Source organism: Ciconia boyciana, chromosome 2 (assembly GCF_034638445.1).
Source record: "Ciconia boyciana chromosome 2, ASM3463844v1, whole genome shotgun sequence".
Taxonomy (NCBI): domain Eukaryota; kingdom Metazoa; phylum Chordata; class Aves; order Ciconiiformes; family Ciconiidae; genus Ciconia; species Ciconia boyciana.
The window spans coordinates 149923254-149949209 of record NC_132935.1 but is presented as its reverse complement, the minus strand read 5'-3'; the positions used below and the strand labels follow the sequence as shown (position 1 = coordinate 149949209).

General features: G+C 40.0%; 1 protein-coding gene across 3 annotated transcripts in view; it reads right to left on the bottom strand.

Annotated features, from left to right (window-relative positions):
- GPR158 (G protein-coupled receptor 158) overlaps window positions 1–25956 on the bottom strand; it is a 210627-nt gene that overhangs the window by 12443 nt on the left and 172228 nt on the right. For 2 of the 3 annotated variants that reach the window (XM_072854471.1, XM_072854472.1), the window contains exons 7-8: window positions 12826–13064; window positions 747–885 (exon numbers count right to left, since the gene is read on the bottom strand). The exons of the other annotated variant lie outside the window; for it this stretch is intronic. In XM_072854471.1, coding sequence (XP_072710572.1) covers window positions 747–885; window positions 12826–13064 — 378 coding nt within the window. The remainder of the gene's footprint in view (window positions 1–746; window positions 886–12825; window positions 13065–25956) is intronic. 3 annotated transcript variants of the gene reach the window in all.

Below are 25956 nucleotides of genomic sequence, written 5' to 3'. Positions count from 1 at the left end.
CAAAGGAAGGCATGAGAATGTCATAAGAATGTTATAAGAATCTCTTACAGCCTGAGATTAAGTTCATGCTATCTTGCTGTTTTGAATTGCCTAGGACCAATTCATTTTTACAGGGTACTCCGTAGGAAAGGCATATATAGTAATTTTCATGTAGCTCTGGCAAAGACCCTTATTTATTTCTTTCTACTCTAATAATTTACAAGTATGAAATGTAGAGCTCATTATAAACTTTATAAGAAACACGTGCTTTATATTACTGTTACAGCATCATATGTATAACAATTTTTTATGTCAGCATATAAAACACTGTGCTTCACGCACAAACTGGTACAATTATCTTAACATACAGTTGCACCTTGCCAATCTGTCATACACCAGGAAAAGTTCATATAAACCAACATTCTTACCTGCTGTTTTTCTAGGGATACAAACCAGTGAGCAGTATGCAGATGACTGAAGACAGACAGTAGTTTTGCTATATCTAATTTATCATATATACTGAACTTTGATCAAGAACATATCAGCTAGCTATACTTAAAAAAACCCTAATTATACAATTAACAAGTTGATTGTACATATTCTTGAATCCTATGGGAACAGCTTTAAGTTTAGTAATCACTTAATTTGCAGAATTAAATATTTATGAGACTTTCCATTATGCATCCTATCCCATTCACCCACTTTAAGTTGCACCATATGAAACCTGAAAGATAAATAGTTAATTACTAGATCTACAGATCACTTGCCTAATTGTATGGAATATAGCAGAGATAATGAGCTCATTGTGAACTGCAACAGCCATATAACGTGGCTCATGAAATGCTGATGGGACTGTCCGCACTGCATAGCAGAGATAAACACCCCACAAGAGGAATAAAAATTCAGCTGTGAGAAGAACAAAGAGAAATAATTTGCAATTAGTTTTATAGATTAAAAGGAAGGAAATTTGAAGTACTATAGTATCTGCTGTACGTGTGAGTATCTAAACAAAGATACACACTCACACTAGCCAAAGACAGTATAAACTCATACATGTATATATGTACACACACAGGCATTCAGACTCTTTCAGATATTGTCACTGCGCATGATACATTTGGTTTTAATTTTACACACTTCTGTTTTGCAGATCAGGAACCTTTGCATTCATGGTGTTTCAGTTTTTCAATAGACAAACTTTAAGACAATGTCTAATAATGTCTTGTTTGCTTTTCAAATTGGTACTACAGAAGTTTGACATCACTTAAAATAACAAGTATTTTTATTTGTAGCTCTGGTTCTTGTTATAGAGGCAGATACCGGTGCTACTACTAGACTACAAGCTTTTTAAGACAACAGTTTCATTTCAAAGGTTTATAACTCAGATATAACTATATATTTTGGGTTAAAAAAATTTCTCTGTTCATGATAGTTAATTCTGCTGGTGCCCACAATATGATGAGTCATTTCTGAGGGTCTAATGTAATTACAACAAATGATGTGTTTCTCTCTGTTAGGAGAAAAATGAGTAAAGGAAGAAAGGAAAAGGAGTAAAGGTTCAGGATCAGCTTAAACTATCCTGTTAGAGCTAACTCATCTGCACCCAGCAGTACTCTGACTTCAGCTTCCAGTGGAGTCTGCTGTGACGTCATTTTGATTTTGATACAAATGAAGTGATTTCATACCCATCTTGAAAAAAATCCCCTTCCAGAAAAAAACCCACAGCTCTGCCATCTAGCTGTAAGTAGAGCTGGTGCCTGTCCCTCTTGCCTTGCAGTGTGGGTTGATGATGGCTGGAAGTGTTTGAGTGTTATCCAGCAATGTGCAGTTCCGTGTCAGACCCCTGCAATGTCGCAACTGCTCCAGACCAGCTTCAGAAATTGAGTGTGATCCCGTTATTACTCATACACTGCTTTTGCCTTGTTGAATTTTTGCAGTAAAAACTACAGTCAAATGTAGTGTAATAGAAAATTAGTTCTTTTTCATACTTATTTTTGCCAATATATGTTATTATACTGCAGCTAGAACTGGTGATCAGTGACATCACCCTATGGTAGTGATCAGCAAATCATTACTGGTCTGGTTTGGATAAGGACACAAATGCTTGTGAACCCTGCCATTAGCAACAGATTGAAATGAAACATCTGCACTGGATATCTCATGAGAACAGGTCCTCTGGTTCCTCCACTTTTAATAGTCCATAACTGCTGTAAATTACCTATATTATATTGTTATAGCATTTCAAAACTTCTAATTTTGCTATGAATCTCAGCTAAAATCAGTAAGAGACAAGTCTGGATAAAATGAAAATTAATTCAGTTACATAGATCTCTCTGTGCTCTGATAAGAGTTCAGTTTGAACTCTGAACAACACTTTGCATGTTTCTTACTTTTATAAAAAATAGATGGCCTAGCTTTAAGACCATAATTTTTACTAGAACATATCCTACATAAACACAACAGTTGTACCAGTTACGTAAAAACAAACATCTGAAAAGCCATAATCCACGCATGCTGCTATTTTTGCGTTCTTCCTCACCAAAATCCCAACAATAATAAACCTTTTGACTAAGTAATAGTTTGACCTGGGACCTTACTGAGTGTCAAAATGAAAAAAGCAGGGTATGAATCTTCTATGTGTCCCAGCCTAGTTTTGACCTCTACAAAAGCAGGTACACAGATATGTCTTTCCCACATCCCCCATACACTCACCGTTCGGGCAAACTGGCTGCTATTTCCAGTTCATTCCTAGATAATTAGCTATGCTACTAGTGAAGTCTATTACTCTGGTTTCTTAAAAACACCTACACAGGAATGACCTACCAAGCCATCTTGCTCCTGAAGTCTTCTCTGAGCAAGTGGAATACAAATTTTGCTTCAATGAAATAAGATTAAAGGCTCCTTTACAAATCTAAGCAGTTTTGTTTTTTCTCTTTAAATACACTTGCCTCACATATGCGGAATCATGGCACTGAAATATATTGCTCTTCAAAGCACTGAAATTTATTGCTTTAATTGCTTCATATTGATTTAGAAGAAATTGAAAAGGAGAAAATGGTTAGAATTAGGTTGCTAAAACCAAATCACTGTATCTTACTGTCCCATGTTCTATGGAAACTCTTCTTATTAATACGGTTCAGCAGGTATTCCCCAGAACATGCCAGAGAGCCTATTTCCTCTCATTTTGCCTCTCATCCGAAGTACCCCTGCAGTAAAAAACCCAACATTAGAAGCAGAACTGAATAGATGAGCTAATTGTGAAATAACAAGCATACTCCACAAAACTACCCATGGTCCGTTCTTCTTTCTCTTCCTCAACTGAAGTGAGAAGAGCCCCAAGTCTCTTCCTGATTGAAAAGATCAGTTACAAGTGCTAACAGAGGCTGAGAGTTTGAAAAAGTTTGGCTTTTAAAGGGACGAAAATACATGTATAAAACTCCATGTGCTGAAGGCATTCCTACTTAAACTAAAGAGTGTGGGCCAAATTTTGCTTATTTCTAGAAGAAAAAAAAAATCTGCTCTAAGTTTGAAGAGTCACAAGAATTAATATTTTTTTTTGTATACAGATTTGTATATAGGTATCACAGAGATCAAATGAAAGTGAAAAAGCCACACCTCCATACTAAAAAACAATTTCAATCAGCTGGGCTAAGTAGGAATGAAGGTAGCATTTGATCTCCAGATCTGATTAATTCTGAAAATTTCAGTTTTCCATTTCACAATCATAGTTACAAGGAGTTCCTAAGACAACAAGAGGAAATTTCAAAGTATTAATATACTGGAGCATAACGGTAGTTTGCACCATTTAATGCATAATGCTTTTATAAAAGCTTTGCATTTAGAGCAGAGCTGGCATTGCTGTCTGCAGATAATAATTAGTGTGACATCTGGTATGCAACACAAATAGGGAATAGCTTTTAAAACACAAGGTAAAATAACAGAGTTCCTATACTTGCTAAGCCCAACGTTACAATAATTTCATTAGCAATAAGAAACAGAACAGACTGACAGAAAACCAATTTATTATCTAAACCACTAATTACACAGCTTAAATGTATCATGTAGAAGCTGTGCTTGAGGGGGGATATCAAGTTCATATAATTAGCTACAGACTATTATTGCAATTTGTAACAAAAATCTGAAGGTGTTATGAAATTTTGCTGTATTGTTTTTCTTATGGCCTTTTTGGTTTCTCAATATAAAATAAGGTGACATATTAATGTATTTATTACACTGATGAAAAACATAGATATAACTAACTTCAAATAGATAGATTAGATAGATAGATAGATAGATAGATAGATAGATAGATAGATAATGGAGCACATCTGGCCACCATGCAGCAAGGTTCTTATGTACCACTCATCTCTGAGGTGTTATTAGTTCCGTCTATGGCACACTAGTGACTGTTTTGCACCAAGTATCTTTAATTATTAAAATCTGTGAGATGTGATATGAAATTTCTATTTGGCTTGCTGAATAATTTTCCACTACAAGCCTGGTGTAGAAGAGTGACATCCTGACCACTAAAGGAATATCTTAGCATATTGCAAACCTGCCAAGACCAAACTCAAAGCTCAAAACACATGACCTTGCTCCTTTAACTATGATTTATCATAAGGCTCATAAATTAGTCCATTTTACATATTAAGCACAAGAACAAGAAATACCTTCTTTTCCCCTTCTGAAAAATGATGGAAATTCCTAGGAGAGAGAGCTGTCAACAGCTATCTGGACAGAAAATGTGAAATAAAAAAAAATAAAGCGTAAAAGAGCTCTGAAAAAACTTGCAGTAGCTACTCTATAGTTGTCCAAACCAGGCATTCAGATTTTGGGTGTAAATCACTGATAGATAAGAGAGTAAGAAAAGGCACAATTGCTTTAAAGGCCCAAATGGATGTAGACATGAATGGAAGGTAAGAGATGAAAATGTAACGTGGCCTTAATATGTCACGTGCACAAATAAATTAATCTTCAAATATCTCTCTTCCTAGTCACTACCTATTCCTTATCCACATAACCTTTTATCTGGTCTTTGCACTGTTTAATCAACCTGCTTAGTTATATTCTTTGGTGTTTAAAAAACATGATCTTTCATTTTGTTTGCAATGCCCATCATGTTTTTAGAAAATGGAGAATTTTGGAACACTTAGCTTAGTCATCCAATACACTGGATGAGACTCATGCCCGATTGTTACAACTGAGACTGGCCTGTTACAACTAGGACTAAGACACTCGGGATTTGTTTAGGCCACTGCTCATATTCTGCATCTTCTGATAACAAGGGACAATGATATATGTTCACAGTATGTGATATTTATCTGCTCTACAGAAAAGGACAGACTCGGGGTTGGGACTGACTGAATCAAAATTCCTCAGAAGATCTGGGTTGATATATTTACTAGGTTTTCCTAAACATGCAGTTGTCTGTGGTGCAAACTACTCTTTCATATTTAAAGCCAGTACAAGGCAAAGCCATGTCCAGAGGGAGTCTCTGTCACATTTTCCTTCAGTGTCCATCAGCCGAGTTGTGTCATGCCTTGCACAGCACAGCGGACGCAGACGGACCCGCTCCTGCCTGTCCAGCCCCCAGCACAAGTAAATTCCCGCGTTAATCCATATCCTCTCTCATTGCCTGCTCTGCAGCTGTCTGCACTTCGCCTGACTGCAAAGAACTGCAGAGCAAGATATGATAAACTGAAAGCAGTGATCAAAGTCACTTTCCTCTCTTTCAAGATTTGGAAAAATCATTGAGAGCCTCCTTCCTTACACTTGAGTGGGTTCGGGAAGAGAACACCCACAGATGACAAATGGAGTCAAGGCAGTAAGGGCATGACTTCAGGAGAGGTAATAAAAAATGGATTCAGAAAAGCAAAGATCATATAAGGAAACATGAAAAATCAAGAAATGTGAAGCTGGATTTTTGAATGTGGCTTACACACCAACTCTTCTTAGAGGCCTTAGGAAAGTACTTCATCCTTACTTCTACAGCTTTGCTGTCTCTAAGAACTGGACAGCACTAAAATAAAAATACCACATATGCAGCCTTAACTTGCCGTCTTTTGCATATATAATCTTCACTTAACGATATCATTTCTTAAGAGACCAGATTCATTTAATGCATGTGGCAGAGCAATTCCAGAGATAAATCAAGGCTGGCTAATGAAGAAAGCTCTGTAATTTGTTGCAAATGACATTTAGATGTCTAGTGAATGAGAGAAGACTGCAGGGGAAAAAAAGTGGTCTTGTGCACATGCACAACTGAATTCTAACCTTGTCTGTACCTCAGGCTCCTGTGCATATGAAAAAAGTCCCCACTCAAGCCAAGCTTTGCAGAGATGATCAGAGAGAGCACTTCTCTCGCTATATGGGTGCCAACCTAGGCATTTTTGCTGCCATTTGCAGCAGAACTAAGCACACAGAGCTGTATTTGTAGCCAGTGAGACCATACATAACATGTTATATATAGATTTGACTAAGCTCTGTAACTGAACCAAAGGCATTGCAAAATGGGTACCTAGATTAAATGGACCATATAACCCTAATCTTATTGTGCCTCAGCTCTGGCTGTGTAAAATGGAGATAATGCCACCCTGTCACTGCAAGATGACAGTGGAAATAAATTTACCCATCGTTGTGAAGAGCTTAAATTCTAAACTGTGAGTTTCCTTCCCGCCATGGTCGGGAAAGGAAAGTGAGTTATTTCAGGCTATCCTGGTTGCTTCTCAGCCCTCCTACCCTGCCAGAAATGCCTTTCTCTTGTGCTTCTTCAGGCCGGCCTCTTGGTGGAGATGGCTGTGGGCTAGAGCTGCTGAAAGGAGCTCCCTGGAGCCAGGATACCCATCCCCATGCTTGCTTGCACTCTGCTGTCCAAAATCTACCTGCAAAAAGAAGACACCCCTGAAGGATTAAAGCCCATTTTCATGACTGTATGATGTTCTATGTCTGACCACACTCACTTGCTTAAAAAGCACTGTCATAGGCTAAGAACAGGCCACTGCTCTCCAGAGATGGTGACATGCTCCGCATCCTTTCCTTACACTAATAAGGGAGAGCCCATTACAGCTGCGACTTGACTAAGTTCATTTGGTATTCTGAACTTCGCACTGTTGGCAAAACAGTACTGTTCCAACAGTTACACCATTTTTTCCTCAGGTTTTGGACACAAATTACTGATTACAGTAATTACATCCATACAACTCTACTTACATCCATAACGCAGCTACAACAACTCACCTACTTCTCCATCACACTTCATTTCATCAGACTAATGTCTACATTTTAAATCCCCTTTACTGAAATGCAGTGAGCTATGGATCTGGAAGCACGGCTCTTCCATCCATTCATTCACTCAGGGTGCCGGCTGGAGCCAAGCATGCACCATTTTAAAATAGGAAAAACATTGTGTCCTCGATTGCTCCTGTGTTGACCGCCAGTGCAGTCTCTTTCTGCCTCACTGTGTCCAATCTCCCACCTGGAGAGTTGCACCATGTCATAGGAGAAGCATTTTTCTTCAACTGAAAGGATTTTCATATATTTCAATGAACTGTGATTCCATGTATAAGTCTTTAGTGCCAAGTTATTCCTAGAAAATTATCAATTACCAGAGGTTTATCTGTCTCTCTCACCATATGTCAGCATCATTTTAATTAGCTAGGCACAGCAATACAGAAACCTAAGTGTGGAGTAAGAACCAACGGTACCAAATCCTGACTTTTTTTTTCTACCAGAACTTCCATGGCCTGTGGCTGTGCAAGGCTGAAAGAAGGGCAGGTGTCCATGGGCCTTGAAGGTCCACTCAAAGTAATGCAAGGGACACACTGACACACGGTCTGCGGGCCCCATGGCTTGAGGGTGACCTAGAGATGGCTTTTGCTGGCTATGGAAACATATCCACTGACTTGAGTGTGAGCAACATGCCTAGGAGTATCACTGCATGAAACATATGCCAGCGCTCGGGTCTACAATCTCCAGGAACTCCCCTCATTTCTGCAATTCTCTTAGCCCTTATATTCATGCATTTTACTCCTTTACAGAGATGTGCTGTCCCACCTCTCTCCTTCCATAGCCTACTGTTGTTATTAAAGCCAGCTGGCCACTCTTCTGTCTCCATGTGCCCCATCATCCTCTTCACTTGTGCGTGGATGAAGGAGGGAGAGCAGGATCAGAAAGATCTTAACCACCAGCAGCTGAAAGCAAGCTGAGTGTGGGACCTCTTCTCTCAGTTCTTAAAGAGGATGCAAGCAAATGTCAATGGTATCCAAAGTACCTGAAGGGCTGGAAAGACTTGGAGCAGTACAAGAAGTGGATTCCAAAAAGGATGGTGCAAAGACAAGGGAAAGTCAGAGCATCTTCCAGCCTCTCCCAAAGCCACCTCCTCCCGCAGGTGGCTTGCAGAAGCATCTGAATATGGCATTTACCAATACATAAACATGCAGCTAAGGCAACCCAAATATGGTTTCCTTAGCTGAAATATTTTGTAGAAATGGTGCCTAAATAAAGGCTATGGGATTTCACCAGTGATGTAACAGATACCACGAAAAAGCAACATTACTGCAGGGGGTAATGCAACCCAAACTGCTCAGCCCGGGGGTTCCAGCACCACTCATCATCTTGGTTGCTCTTCCCCATACCTTTTCCAGATTTACCATATCCGAGAGATGAGGGACGTAAACCACACACAGTGTTGTTGATGTGGACTGTGAAAGAGGAGTACATGGTAGCAGGAGGAGTGGGTTACAAGCAGGGAAGGGACAGAGCTGAAGGCTCCTTTGTGAAACAGGATTCTTTTCCTATTTCTGCTGCAAACATTTTATACAACCCTGGTCTTATCACTTAGAGTAAGCTTTTCACAAGTGATCACTATTTTTACATCACACATTTTCTGAGTATCTAATGTGAGAACTGAAGCCAGATCTTCATCAGTGCTGAATTCTAACAAGTGCCTCCTGGCTGTGCTTTCCACACAGAGGAGGCTATAAACAGTACTCTGAAAAACCAGTCCCTAGATGTCTCAAGACAGACAACCATAGCTACTGTTGACAATTTTGGATTTAATCTTTGTACAACGATGCTAAGGAGAACATGGCTTAAAAATGCCCTTTTGGAAACAAACAGTTCTTTATTCATTGTATGCTCTGAACAACACACCCCGAATATGGCATAGGGCCACATCAAACGGGGATAACAAAAAGAAATAATAATTACTCATTTGCTGAATGCAGCAGAGGGCCTGTAGAAAATTTAATAAAAGGCCTCGTAAAGCTGTATTACAATGCCCTTGCTCAAAACTGTACAGGCTGTCTTAACGCCCAATCTGTCAGAGCCTGTCCTGACAAGTCATACCCTCTTTAGATGCAAAGATTATATACATTAAATCTCAACAAATTAACAGTGGGAGGGAGTTCTTTTGGGAACAGCCTGAAATACTTACTTTGTTCCTTTTCCTGGCTGCGGGCATGCAGTAATCATGACGCAGCCTCGTGTCTGAAATCCTCTTGATGCCCAGGACCCAAAGCATGACCCACAGATTAGGGCTGTGGCAGCAGCTCAGGCCAGCTGCACGGGAGCAGCCCAGCTCCTGCCAGCTGGGAATCAAACAGGTGCTGGGGAGAAAAACCTCCCTGCACTTAGTTAATACTTGCCATTTGCTTCTGGTTTAACCAAACCATTGACAAACGCACACAGAATACATGGGGGGATTTTTAAAAACCACAGTTCAAACCCTATCCATGCTGGGTGAAACCCTGGCCCTGCTGAAGTCAGGAACATCCACCTGCCAAGATTTCACCTCTGCTTTTTATTTGCGTTTGTGCATGCATGTTTACCTCTCTGCCTGCCTTTCTCTCCTGCCTGGGGCTTTGTTCATTAAACTTATTATTTTGCTTTTTTTTCCAGTTTATGGGAAGTTCTTTTAAATCCTGTGCTATTATCTGTTTCACTTACAGGATTTTTCCCTCAGGATAAAGAATAATAGTTTGATTTGTGACACTGCGAGCCCTTAGGTACCAGAAGTTTATTGCTTGGGTTTTTTTCTAACTTGGAATCTGCCTGTGACAGGTAGAGGTATAGAATATATTCAAGCCATAGGAAAAAGGCTTTGTGGGTGAGCATTTTCAAGCCCTCAGGTCTTTCTCTAAAATCTCAGATTGTCAACCATGCCATGGCTTGTCAATGAGACAGATGCCCCAGCCTTGAAAGTGATGCAGAAACGAACACAAAGGAAATAAAAGAATCTAGGCAAGTGACAAATGAGCTACCCACAAGTATCCAACCTGAAGGAAAATGCATACTAACTTACATTACGTTATGTAGATAAAATAAGACTTACTGAATGCTAATTTTTCTCATCAGCATATCACAGAGTACAGAAGCCATGCTAGAAATGGTGACAACCTTTGTGTCTAAGTCCCTACTTCTCTCACAGAGAGCATCCTCTTAAACTTAATGGAAATGTAAATATAAAACATCCACTGCAATAAAAATCTCCGGAGATAGAGCCTAAGTAGCATGATTAGTATGGAAAATGCTTCATAAATCCTAACTCCAATAATCTCTGGTAGCATAAAGGATTCATCTCATTACAACTTTCTAACAGAGCCTTGTTAATTCTCACTTCACTAATCTGCGACCTTGAAAATTCCCTCTCCACCTTTTAGTAAAGCATTGACAGCCAAATGAAACAGGGAGGTATTCCAGCAAGGGCTACAGGTGACGGAATATATTCCAAAACACTCACTAGTTTTATATAAAACACTGTGCCTGGCTAAATTAAATTAAATAACAAGCCTTTCATAAATTATCATCCAGCATTTTTATTTTAGCATTTTAAATCAAATATCATAATCTGTCAATTAATTTATCACACAGAATCTTTTGCAAGGCTGCTCCCAGTCAATTATAGGAATAAAAGGCGTTCTGCATTATGGGTATTTCTCCTGGCATACGTTTGAGACAAAGTATCTAATTTTGGAACTAGTTCCTACTGGCTGTAAGCTTTTCAGACTGCTATTAACAATAAAAATCTTGAAGTGCATATACACACATACACACACATATATATGTGTGTGTCTATATATATATAGACACACACATGTTAGTATAGACTTGTAGGCATACATCTCCTGGTACCACTAGTGTGGCTGCATAGCTTACTGAAGACTTGCACAAACATAACTCTTCTTATAAAGTAGTTTGGGTAAGAAGGCAAAATGTCAGAACATAAGAAATTCTGCCCAATTTTGTTCAGGCTTGAGAGCTGGCTTTGCCTCTACTGCCCTTGAGTAGTATTTTGAAAAACATTAAAACCCCCTCTAAATGTAAATATACCTTAAAAAATGATCCCTGTTTTTTCCAGCAGTAGGCGGACAGCAACTTACGTAATTTCTTACCAAAAAGGGACTACTGAACATAATTAGGTATTAAGATCCGAGTTGTTAATCACTTCAGTACCATAGCTATAAAATCCAGAGAATAGAAACATTTGTTTGCCATTATGCAACAACCACCACTATCAAAGTTTTATTAAAACTACACTGTATTACTGGCTGTGAAATGCAGTAAAATTTTGATGCAAAATGGATTAGTGCAGATGACATCATCAAGTGTTCTACATTTAATTATCTTTTGTTATTAATTTTACAACATTTCTGGCCATAGTACTATTCCATTACTGCAAAGTATATTGTATTTTATCAGTACACCCCTCCAAAAGGGCTCAAATCGAGACACATTTCAAAACGTACTCCTTCAATACTCCTCTCCGTGTGGTTTACCAGCAAGCACATTGACACACGGGGTACGAGTGTGCCTGACTGCCTCTGAGATCTTACACGAAGGAGAGAAGAGCAGAGCACAGGGGCACCTTAGAGCCACGGAAAGCCCTTGGTGAAGCTGGCAGCAGTGTTTTGCGCTTTAAAACTGCTGTGCATTACTATGGGCTGGCTTTCTGTACACCACTCTCAGAGAAAACACTCCTCATACCCCCAGGCTGCTTCTATCCATCTCGTCTGCACTCTCATGTCAGAGCTCTGTCAGTGAGATGTCCATGGGGGAAGCAGGGAAAGGGCAGAAAGGTAAGAATTTATTTCAGCTTTCAAAACACTATTTGAGATATTGGAGGTATTTGAGATAGTGGGTGGCACACCTGGGCTGTACGAGAAACAACGGCTCGAAGTGCAGAAGCACTGAAGCTGTCCGGCCATCGGGAGGAAGCACATTATACTGTATAACTGAACCCTGGCATGGGGAATCCACTGTTATAAAATAAACAAAGCTGTGTCATTTTTCTCCTTGACATGAGTTCTGCAGGGTGTCATTTTTAACTCCTGCTTATCCCATGCATTGAGAGCACATCTAACAAATATATTAAGTTGGGATGTTTGATGTGCATTTCCTATTCCCATTACTTTGATACTAATTTCTGTAAGGTGACGAAAGAGTGGTCTTGCAAGTTCTTTCCCTCCTCACACACAAGAGCTCTGCCCAGTTCTGTGGTGTAGAAGCAAAAAGCTTCTGTTATTCTAGCCACAATTTCTCACTTTAATAGTGTAGAAGAGCACAGTACCTTCTGCCTTCAAAGACTAAATTTCTTGAGCACCCATCACTTTGTTATGACAATCCAAGTTACAAACCTTTGAAAGTCATAAAAGTTTCAGTATATTTTAAATATGTTTTACTTCTCAGCCCATTTAAAAAACATATATGCCAATATTGCATTCCCCTAGAAGCTTCTCACGTGATGTTACGCAGTCTGACAAAACTTTAAGATATTCTAAAAGAAGAAAAATGAAAAGGCAACCAAGCTTTATTTTAGAAATTATAAGATAAGCTAGAAAATGAACATACCAACAGCCATCATGTAATCCCAGCGGTCTATGAGGCACATATTGAAGATCAGGTGGTCAGATGTTTGCCCTTGGCCAATGAGTGGAATGTTTCTCTCCAAATTTTGGGTTATTGCAGAAGTCCAGCCAACGAGAAACCAAAAGACTATCAGGAGAATAACAGCCAGCATCCTCATCACTCGCCCACCTGTCATGTATGGAATACGCTGAGCAGTTCGGGACAGGAATACCTTCAAAACCCTGAAAAATTCAGACAGTGCAGAATTTAAAAGAGCACTAGCTGTGTCACAGGAATTAGACTTTCATTTTATTTCACTATCAGATTATTGAAAAAAATTATCAACATTCTTTCCCCTGACAGTATGTACAAGAGTGAAATTTGAAACATTATTACTTTCATATTCATCGTATTTAAATGGAACTGATTGCTGCCCAGAGAGTGCTACACAGCAATAATAGAAAATATTAGCTATGCTTATGTTAGAGACATGCATTCACATGCTGTGTTGTCAAGCTGTTTTATACTTTCCAGCTCCCCATGGAAGACTTCTGTCTTTGGAAAACGGAAGGTCAGCTCCATAAAATAGCAACCACGTGTGTGAGATTTCATTTCATTTTGACGCTGTCTGTCTGCTCATCTCCAATCATACTATTTCCAGAGAAAAAATTAGCACTTCCTGGATATTTTTCCCATTGAGTTTGATGCTTCTGAGACAATACCTTACTCCTCATAGAAGTAACTGTGGAAGGCACTTTGCTAATTAAGTCTTTTCTGACTTGTTTAGAGGCAACAACATGTTTTTCAAGCTGGGACAGAACCATCATAAGAAAAGCCACATCATATGTCAGGCACATATACCATGTAACAGCTATTGAACAAGTAGCACTCACTTTAAAAATATTTGCACTTACTATTAGGATAGGTTTACTCCCGACAAGAACTGTCCAAGGAAATATCATCTGCATTTTCTACCCATCACCACCTGCTAAAGCAGAAGAAGATCCTGCTGGGAGCATGAGGGCAACCAAAATTTGAGGAAATTGGCTCAGGAAGAGGGAGTAGTTTGACTCTTCACGTAGCACGGAGTATCTCCTTGTGTTGCCTGCAGCACGGGATCTGACAGAAGCATCTAACCTTCTCCTGTTTTCCTATGAGAAAAGGAGGCTGCAGGGGCTGCTGCTGCCATTGCAGCGCTCCTGCCTTGACCCTGCCAAGTCACTAAGGCTGGGCAGTGAGGAAGGGCTATCACTGAAGTTTTCATGTACCCAAACCTTTAGAAGCGGAGGGGCTGAAGTTTAAAGGCTTTTTCAGAGATTGGGGTGGGGAGCCTTTCGAAGTGAAAAGGTGAGCTGTTTCAGTGATTTTGTCCTGAAAAACCATGGTGGTTCTTGATTCCTGAGCATGAGCACGTCCAGTGAATACTCTTGACATCCATGAAGGGACAAATTATCACTGGGGCTTAGGGAACTTGAATTTTTTCAGAAAGTTGTGTTTTTAAGTGCCCTTGTCAGCTCTCAAGTCTTTTCAGTGTACCAAGCACCAAGCCACCTCCCAAGCCTTTCCATGGCCAGTTCCACCTTTTCAGCAAAAAAGTCACACTCCAGATCAATATTTATGCTTACATTTGTCTAAGAGAAGGCAGAAGCAACTGGCGCTGCCTCTCAAACAAATAACAGAGCAATGACTTTTAAGGCAGAAGCACAAAAGCTTTTCCACATCCATAAAAATGAATCATCGTTTGACTACAAACACAGCCTTCACAGTGTGCGTTAGGTGAAGTCAGAGATCTGAATATGTTCAACATTATTCAGCTGTTTCCCTCCCAACAGTTACTCCGCAGGGAGTCGCAGTTTTTGATCTTTCCATGTTTGATAGATGTTCTGCTCTCCCTTTACAGATGCTAAGTGTTTTATGTTGGAAGCAGCTTCCCAAAGACTTCAGGCAGGACAGACAACTCCACAGCGGCACGCCAGGAGACTCCCCCCGCATTGCTCAGCTGCACCACTCCTGTTCCAGGGCAGCACCGTTAAATCCTCGTTTTTAGAACACTAAAAAAATATAAGCGAAGGATTTCCTCCTCCCTGTTGTGAATGCAGATCAATACTTAGCTTCTTTGAAGGGAGGGAAAAGGTATTCTTTTTGTAATGCACTGGAAAACACCATCTTTCCACAGATATAGTTTGTCATTTGAGAAAAATATCACACATTTTTTTTAAGCTTTAAGAATTGCAGAAATCGTACAAACCAGCTGAGAACTACTAGAAACTTTTCTTTTCTTTGTATTTTGGCTCTCCAAAGTCAATTCTTGGTGATTCTACTTAAAGCCAACATGTGAGCCCTTTCTGGACGTAACAGGGCAGGCCCCATTGCATTTTTTCCAGTACTAGCTCGTTAACCGCTGACTGTGAGACAGCTTTCCCAGGGAGAGGGGTGGGCTGCTATTACATTATTGATCTAAGCACAGTGAAACAAATAACATTTTGCAGTATAGCAGTCAAACCCCCTCCAATTTGGATCAAACCACCTTTCTTTTTTTCTCATTCACAAAAATAAGCATCCACCACCACTTTTACCTTGAACATGTAGGCCTGCATGTAACCCAACCTTTACACCTTTTTTTCAAAAATCCTTTTTCTGAGAAGCTGTAAGGAAAGCTGGGTAAGATGTGTAGTGTTGAAAATCTCCTTTCCAGAGGCTGTGGCATAAAAGGACTCAACCAGAACATGAGCTCCAGAGTTGCAATTCCTTCATCTTCCTGCCGCAATGTGAATCCAAACCCACATTGCTCACCACCTCAACACTAGCAGACGTGCTCCTTCTCCTCTCATGTCCTATGTATTATTGAACATGTATCAAAGCAGAGACAAGTGCCCAGGAGTTTCCCCTCCCAAGAGCATGCCTGCTCACCAGGCTGGAGGGTCATTCTCCTTCCTGTACCTCTGACTTGTATACTACCAAAGTTCACCATAAAGAAGCTGAATCGCTGCAATACGAGACCAAATTGCCTCCGCAAACATGTATTGTCTGATGACTGGTACCCTCCATCAGAAAATTGGGGAGATCTCGATTCAAATCCCTGCCCTGACTTCCGGGTAGATAATGGCCAGTCCCCCTTTTTCACACTGTTCTGTATCTATACATTGGGTTGAAATACCTATTGAACAAATGAGAGAGATTTCTCACAGGGAGGTAAGAAGTGGACCTGATGGGCTGCAACTATACTAGGAAATTAAATATGGCCAGGGTTTTCCCTGGCACTGATGCCAACTAGCACAGAACAGACAGCATCCATAGTATTACCCTCCAACATATAGATGTAGCTCTAGATTCAAATCCCTGAGCAAATTAATATTTAAATATGAGTATCAAATAAGGCAATGCCAACTGGAAAGACTCCTCCTCCTGTCCTGTGTAACCCCAAAATGCCTGGTAGTGCCAGGCAGTGACCTGGTAGAAGCTTAGGGCACTGTTTGAAACATATGGGCTCTGATCTAAGGCCGAATAGGAAACATAATCATCTTCCTCAGCATCTTCTAGCTCTTCTCCCAGCTAAGCGATCTTCTCTCAGCATATGCAATCCACTTTTATGTGCTGTTGTTGGATAATCAAACCATCATTTTCAGTGACATGTCATCAGCTCTGATTACAGGCAGATCAGACAGAACTGCAATGTGCTCTACCTGCTTTGCTGTAAGACACAGCTGCCTTCAAGCAAAGCTTTGGCCTACAGACAGGTACAGGCAGCATTAAAGCTGATACGTAAACAGAAGGCAATGTTCAGGCTGAATGAACTGCCTGGAGACCACTGCAGGTAACTCCCAAGTCTGCTGGCTGCACTGCCAAGTCTGGGGAGAATTAAGCTATATGGTCTGAGGGGTTTTTTGGGGGGGCCTGGCTCCATATAAATGGATGAGGGGAGGGCTTGGTTGCAAACTGAGAGCCAAGGGAAGCCCAGCAGCTGGGAAGAGAAGCGGTGCTGCAAGTGGATCTGAAGCAGAGGGACAGAGCATGTTGGTTCACAAGCAAAGCGTGTGGCTGCTGCTGTAGAAGTTACATCCTGAGATGTAATGTGTAATCTTAGAAAATAAATAAAACCATACTAATTTTTCATGTCATATCAATAATCTGTCCTGTCAACAGAAAACATGGCCCCCAAACTATCCACTGACTGCATAAGTGGCAGAAACAACAGGTGAAGGATCCTGCTTTGACAGCAATGACCCGGCACGGTTTGTTTATTTTTTATTTCTAGCATCTGTCATTTTGTGGCTCTACTGAGTCATCCTGTCAAACTGTTCTGTTCCAGACTGATGATTTTTATTGTGATACGAAAGCTACATCAGAAAGATAATGGGTCAAGCTCTTATGAAGTATATTGCCCTCCTGTGGTACAGGGATTATGTCTTACCTGCTTCTTCTGGAGTAACAACAAACATGCCACTAGTTACTTTGAGTTTGTAAACTGATGGGACTCTACTAAAACCAGTGAAAACGCACCGATGGCACACGTATGGCACCATGTCAATACAAAAGAGAGCCTACACTTCATACCTGACACACAGGCACACACACAAACACAAACACTGAGTGCAGGTTTTATTTCCACATCAGAAAAGATGACTGAAGAAAGAACATCAACACTTAAGGCCCAAGACCTCACAATTTCATATTTAGATGCACTCATACCACTAGTTACTGGCTCTCAGCTGGAAAGGATAACACCCAACTGAGAGAGAGAATTGAACAGCTTTCTAAACCACATCCCAGCTGAGTCTCCAAATTAGTCATTACTTACTTCCCAAATGATTTCTCAAGACCTCAGCATAGAATAGATGTGAACTCCAGAAGATACTCACTGAAATCAGGATGATCTTTTGTTTTATTGAGACTGATCATCTTGAACCTGAGCAAACTTGGGCTGAGAGCCATGCCATGTCAATAGTATGACAATGGCATGGCGAGACCTGCATCATACATACCACATCTTGTCCAGTGAAAAGGTACAACAATTAGAAAAAGAAGTTCTGGCAATTATTTGGGTGTATGAATACTTCTGAGAGTCCCCATCCTATGTGCAGCCAACAAACTTGGCCACATATCACTGAGAGCCATCAAAATATCTCAAATCCTTCACACCACACTTGCAATAAATCAAAATGTAGATAATAGGATATCTCCCACATTTGCCATTTCAGGAAAGAATTTTGTAATCACAAATACACTGTCAAGAAGACCATTGCCCTGAAAGTCAACAAATTCTTAGAAGAATTGACTAACTCTTCCAAATGCACTGGATTTCATCATCGGTAGCAAAGCACAAGCTGGCTGAAGGCTAGCCTGCACCGTGAGACAACTACGGTATCATAAGCTTGCTAGATAGTTACAAGATGAACCCTAGGTACCCATGGTACTGGAAACATGGGGAGGGAGACTGTGCTGCAGGATTGTTTCCTCTGTACTGGAAGAGTGCCTTGCTTCAAATCCTCACCTGGGGGTCTGTGGTTAATAAATGGCAATACTCATATCTGAGGATATCCTGACAGTACATTAACAAATTACCGATCAGATAGGCTTGTGTACTGAGTAAGCAGGGAAACAGTGGTGTCTTTTTCCTTAACAAATTATATTTTGTTTCAAAAATGTGATTTGGAAAGTACAGTTTCCTTGATACTTTCTCCAGAGTTTTGAAGTTATTTCCTATTGTGGGAAACTAATGTAATACAGATTTATCAGATGTATGGCCAGAAAAGCAAGCTGTGAAGAGGAGTTAAAAGAATGTATTTCATCTCAGTGCCTGGTAAAAAATACCATTAGTAAGCAAAGACACATGGGTCATGACAATCTAACCTACTCAGTACAATAGTTTTCTAGATTAGTTTTAATACTACATGTATAAATGTAATTCTACAGTGCTTCGATGAAAGTCCCCCTTCTGGATCAATGTATAGGAGATAAACTGTGCTGCCATAATTTCCAAGAGTTTGACCAGACTGCGGAAGATGGGAGGGAAATCACATGCCATTCAAGGGAAGGCTCCGGGTATTGGGAGGCAATAGGAGTCCAATAGGTCTCCTGCTGCAATCAGAACCACTCACTTATTCCCATGTGAGCAGCACTGGACTCTCTGTCTCATGCATATTTAATAACACGGAAAGAGTCTAAAAATATGACTTGCTTTGATGAAAATATATTGATTTGAAGTAGCTTTTGTCTGTCAATCTGTAGGTAAGCCTGGAATGAGCAAACAAAATGATTTGTTATTTCTTTAAATGTAGCCTAGATTCTGACATTTTTCATGCTATACATATACTTCATTTTCTCCTTTCACCTGCAAGTCTAAATTCCCACCTGAGGAAAGCTCAATTTCTTGGTGGACTATAGATCAAAAAGCTTTCTCTGTCTGCAGCCAATTCCAAGGACTGTAGCTGGAGTCTTTTGACAGATCAGCTGAAGTTTGCTTTTCCCCAGTGTCTCTTCACTCTCCAGCTCACTGCCCTGCTGGCCACATCTGTTCCAGCTGCCTGCTAGCTCCCATTGCAGGAGACACTGAAACAGCACGCGTGTGTTGCCTTTTGAAGTGCTTTTGTTCATATTACCGTATCATCCAGGTAAGTCTCATCAGAAATGGCTGTTCCTCAACTGGATTTGCCCATCCTGGGTGTGGGCTGATGGATGTACCAAGCACCGGGGAGCTGAGAGGTAAGAAGGCTCAACAAGGGGACTTGCCATGTCACGTAACTAGGTTTCAGTGATGCAGACCAAGTCCCGTTATTTATGAAATCCTTATCTGCTTTGTGCTAATTATCTCTTCTAATAAACCACTTACTGCACTAATACCCCCACGAATCCTGCTGAGATTAGCAGAACTGCACGGAGTGTCAGTGAAACATCTGACCCTCTGCTGTCAAACTCTGATCAGGCAGAGCTCTTACAGAGCACACCATGACTATGTAAACTGTTAAACAAAAAGCCCATCAAACTGCCTCCAGACAACTAGCATTGACATGTCTCCTGTTTGTCACCTATTCACGTTTAAGGTTACGTCACATGGTTGCTTTGGTGGCACCAAAATCGAGAGCTCGCCACCACAGAATCCTATGAGAGATTCCTAAAATTCTGAAAATCCCTGGGCGTTAGGATAGGCACAATGCCATCTCTTTCTGAGTCTGCTACCAAATGGTTAACATAGCCATTTCAATAATTTCCTCCTGATAGATGTATTTAAATAACTACATCCCTCACTCGGTAAAAATGAGGTCAGCTCCTCAGACATTTTTCTCCACAAGCAAACCAATCTTGTTGAGCTCCTTTCTTCATTCAAATTTGAGGTGGTTTTGTGGCAGAAACCTTAATTCATAGATCCTTAAGACTCCTGCTGCTAGTACTTTGGGCTGAAGATTATAAATCCTTCAGCCTATACGAGCTTTGGCTAAGCTAATTATTTGCTTCTTAAAAATCATCAGGTGATTATTATCTTTTTGTAAATCAAAAGCCATTCAGCTCTTTACCCTTATCAAAGACTTTCAGAACAGGCAGTACAAAAGATCTCAAGGTCACTATTTACCAGGAAGCTTACACTGTGAAAATAGATGGAAGAACTGCCTCCTGGTAATCCTTTCCTACAACAGGTCAAGAACATTTTCAAGGCTTTCATTACAAAATTTGCTTCACAGAGTGCTGTGGAGCTGAACGTACAAAAGCCAACTCCCCTCCCGATCCTGGCTCACAATGTTTCACTTAACAAAGGCTGATGAGTAAAACCAGCGGGGACAATAGAAATTCCCATCCTTGTTAGTGCTGCTCCATCCAGGCATCCTCTCCTGATGAAAACATTCACAGACAATTTCAACAACCTTTTTGAATGTCAGAGGCATTTTCTAGTGATCAGCAATAAGGTAGCTGGTCAAAACCTTATGCCAAAGCTTGTATTTTTGTTCTTAAAATAGTCACACTACAGATAGCAAAAATCTTGTCACGGATAAAGCCCAAATCCAGGCCAAAGTAAATTTGGGGGTGGCTATATATCTTGAAACACAAAGATTTTGTTTCCTCTCTGCTCCTCCTTTGTTCACGGTCGAGCATTGTACTTCCAATCAGAGAATGATAAGCCCCGCTTAAAAAAGACAGTACCTTTTCAGCATTTTTAATGTGGCCAGAAAACCAAAATACCTCCATCTTTTTAAGCTAAAGACAGTAGATATTCTGATCCATTTGCATGATGTGAAAAATTGCAGCTCCAAGAAAAACAACGCATATGAAATTTTCAACAGGACCATAAGATTTAGCAATCAATAGCAGCTGCACTACATGTTTCACCAGTGTTATAAATTTAAGTTATTAGATTAATTTATTAAGGTACTGTATAAGAAGAATGCAAGGCTTTTCTCTGGGTCAAAAAGCAGTGAACAAAAATTTAGTGAACTTGAGTGAATTACAATTCACTCTGCTAGCAGCTGTTTATTGTGAGGACTGAACTATATATCCATAGCATATTTACAGATCACTACACTTTGCTTGCGAAATGCACTAAACAGTAGTGAGCAACTGAAGAAAAACAACATAACCATAATTTCACAGATAAATGTCTTAATGTTCATAGATGGATGCTTCATTGTTTTCCCCTTTGTATCCCATTACACATGTGGTTAATATGATATTGTAACTGTTAGTTCATGTGTGCTATATTGTGGATCGAACAAGATAAAAAGATTTCAATAAAAAGATCTCATTAATTTACTTATTTTTTATCTCTAATTACATAGCAAGTTTCTATACTAAAGCACCATTAAATGAAATGTGCTGTTATATGATCTCTTTTGTCTTATTAGCTTCTTTAACAACATTAAAAATTATTAATGGTGCTCTTATAATATCATCATACAATTCTGTTACTGAATTTTCTAGTGCAGGATCTGAGATCCTGCAGCTTGAAGGCCAGATGCAGCTCTTCATTTCACTCAGGCTGGGCAGTTACTGGCTGACATCCCTGGGACCCCATTAATGCGCAGACCAGTACAGGTGTTTGCACCATCTCCCAGGCCCCAGCAACGAGAAGGCTCCCCATCCCTGCTCTAAAGGAACAAACCAGTTGGTTTACAAGATCTAATCACAGAGTTTGAGTTTGGATTTGTCATTACAGGAGCTTCAGTGACCAAAAGATTTCTCTGAACACTCCACTGGTAAGAGGAGATGAAAAACAGAGCAAAATTTTTCTCCTTAGGAGTCCAATTGTGTTCTCCTTAGACAGCTTCTCATGATGATAAGATTTGCTTGAGGATCTTCAAGCTCCACGTGACATCTGGTATTAGCTTTATTTCCAAGATACTAAGGATACAATTCTTTTAGAAACAATGGGGTCAGTAGACTTCTCTGACAGAAGTGATATTGCCCTGTCTGTCAACGGACTGCTGGGCAAGCTCAGGAAGAGATCTGGGAGATGGCAGTGGGTGACAGTAGGAGAGCTGGAGCAGATCCAGGAGCCTGGAAACAAAATTCCGAAGAACCAGAGAAGACTGTGGAGAGCTTGATGCAATTTCAAAATTCACTAGAGTTGGATCAAATCAAGACCTGCCCTGCAAGGGCATGGTACACAAGTGAAGTATTAGACATAAACACTGCTATTCCTGGTCTATACATCTAGTTGCTTTGAGTTTTTTCCATTAAAAAATTAGTCACCTTGGCTGGTCAAATAGATTCCTAATTTTCTGAGTTTTCTCTTTGCCTTTTTGGAGGAGGTTCCTGCAGGAGAAGGTGCATACGGCTCAAAGCTGTTGCTGACTGTGAGCCTAGAGAAGATTATCAGAGAAGATTCAAAAGAAGTATTTTTCAAAATGAAGTGGTTTAAGTATATTGCCTTGAAAAAATTCCAGTGAAAAGAAAGAGACCAGGAGAAGTACTGTATCTATGGAGCACTCGCTAAAGCACTATGCACAAAATCTTTTGGCACAAAAGTATCTCCTCACCAATTTACTTGCAAGCACTTGTTTCCTTTTCTGCTGTGAAATGATGTTCCTACACACGACTTTAAAATGGCAATCCATTATTAAAGATGCAGGAAGCAAATATCAGCAACTGAAAGGACAGGAACTTCTCCCATCTTTATAAACTGTAACACATCACCATTTTTATGCCCTTCTATTTCTTCCATATCTTTTGGAGTGTATTTTTTTCCTTTCACTTTCCTTCTGTCAGAATGTTTCAGTGCTGGAAGTTACTGTGAACTGGTCAAGAGGTTCATACAGGTGCTTCCATATCAGATGACCAGAAGGATGTGCACCTTTACCTATCCAAATAAAGCCATATAAATGTTCACATTTTTTATCACATCATTCTCCCAATCTTATCACTTCATTGCTTATCATATGCAGATATAGAAACCTTATTTAAAAAAAAATCCTGAATTTCAGCTAACTGATGAAATTTACATAGTGGAATTGCCAAGATTCATGCTTTTGCCTCAAATTAATACAGTTAATATGTGGCAAAATCTCTTCTTCTACTAGTCCATATAAACTAACCACGCAGAGTTCTTACATATCAGCCCTCAAAGTTATCTACCTTTTCCTAATGAATAAGAGTTAAGTAATCATGAACAAGAACAATCCAAATCTGCATTTCTTTTCGACCACGAGGACACTGAGGAGTCACATACACTGAAAGGTCCAGTCTTTGATGAGTTCTGCTCTCATTTACGTGCAATCATAACCATGGCAGATAATCAAACAGCACAGATGTAACAGAAAGAACTTGTCCTACTATTTTACTTCCTGTAGGTGTAAGAAAGGGTAATCACACCCACTGGACATAATCCTCCTCTGAGATCCACAATGCAGACTTCCACACTTCAGCAGAGCCCAAGAAGAGGTGCTGGGCTGCCAGCACCCTTATTATATGATGTAAAGCTGACTGGGGTTAATGAAATGTAGAACAGAAAACTGCAGAAAAACACATAACTGTAACATTTAGTTACAATATTTGTTGAGGGCTTTGTGCCCACTTTAATAAAATAAATGTTAACCACTTTATAATGTGATTGACAGGCAGCAGCATTTTATATCAACTCCACTGAAAACAAAGCTCTTTATCAGCATTGTGTTCTCCTTCCACTTGTGGAATAAATATTAACTTTATCTCATGGTTGTGCATGCAGGTATCATGGCTAAGACCTTCATGTATATTTGAAAGGAAAGTTTATTTTTCAGCTTGTCTGCAAAAGATAAGATTCAAACCACTCTTACAACAGATAAAATCAGGAACATCTCCACCTGTCACGAGATATAGCAGTGTTACCACCAATAGAAATTGAGACCATAAACAAAGCTAAATTCTTTGGATAAAATTTCCATGTGATAAAATACTGTTATTATTAACAATATTCCTCTGCCAATGTGTGCCTGGAGTAGATTACACTGAAGGGAATGAAAATCCCGGCAATGGTATTAAAGCTCATCAGGCATCTGGGGAGTTATTCTGGCTCTGGTCAATTAATTCACAGAATGCCAGAATAGCCAAGGTTGGAAGGGAGAGATTAAGAAATCGCCTAATCCAACTCTCCTGATCAAAGCTGGATAAACAAGAACAGGTTACTCAGGACCTTGTACAGTGGGGTTTTGAGTTATTGGTCTATGTTAAGCATCTCCTGCAGTGGGGAAAGGAAAAGGCCAGTTGCTGGCATGGAGGAGCAGTGACCCTCTCGCAGAACAAAAAGCCCAACGTGCAAGTTAAATACCAAAGGCTTCCACAGCAGCTTCATGTCCTTTGGTGCAACTTCCAGGCTCACAGGAGATACTTAAGATGCAGGAACAAAATCACATATAAATACACCCCTACTCTATCAATATAGAGGTGCAGATATGGCTATTAAAGGTTGCAGTACTACCTGCAGATCTCCCCTTGCTTTGGTAGTCTTTTTATTTTACATTTTTAAGTACTCCAGTCTCAGAAACAACAATGACAAAAGGTTCCAAGCCTTCATTATTCCAAACCCCCTGTCTTTTCTTCAGAATGCGGATGATGTGGGGGCCAAACAGACATTAGTTGGTAACCAAGCTGCTAGTCACATAAATTCCCTGACATATTGCCCAACTTATTTATGTTTCCCTCTTAGCATTAACTTTAGAACTTTAGAAAAAAGGAAATTCTACAGTAAAGGTAAACAGACTAAAATAGAATTTTTTAGGTCCAATCTTACTCACACTCCAGTATGTCAAACACCCCTCCTGATGGAAGAACAAGTAGAACAATGACTGTGTAAGAAACGAAAATCAGTATTTGCACAGCAGTTTTTCAGCTAAAGCAGAAAACAAATTCTGGCCAAAGTCAAATGCAGAAGAATGAGAAGAATGCATCTATTCTATAATACTGTAATAAAGGAATAAATAACTAAAAAACCCAGCAACCAAAAAGCCCTAGCTGTATAAAATCGACATCTGATAAACTGTTGAAGAGGGATGGATTCTTCTTCTCCGATTAGCCTCAGCTTGGCTCGTGCAAGCAGCACGGTACACAGCAGTGCAGACTAGCCCTGTGTTTTTCTGTATGCTATTTCTGCATGAATCTGGCATGCTACTGACTATTGTTATTGAAGCAGACCAGTTACATCTGTGCTCTGGAGGAGATAAAATTGCATTCTGTATGTTCTTTTTCCAATGTTTCATATAAAATACAACATACAATTAAAGGAAATTTAAAGAATCATAGTCCAGAATCATTGTATAGTGTCAGCAACATCTGAATAAAATTAATCCTTTCATAAGCTTCCATGTTCTATTGCCAGGTAAATGCTCATTCAACTATGTTTACTCTCAGTATGTATAAGCATGTGTAGCAATCAGAAAAAACTGCTAATTAGGTTAATCATGAGCACTTCTGAGGAAGCTACAGTTTCCTGGAAACTAGCTTCTGAATGTCTGTCTGAATTTAAATTTTGTGAAAATAATTAAAGTTGCATGTCTTGACAAACACTTGCTCTTCCCTCTCCTGCATTGCATAATACCACACTGCTAGGAATCTGCCTCAACAGCTAGGACTACCCCCTGGAGCAACAGCACTAATGGTGTCCTTAAAAATAACTGCTGATGACAGGACTGGAGTGCTCCACGGATGGGTACAGGCACTTTGGGAAGGGCAGAC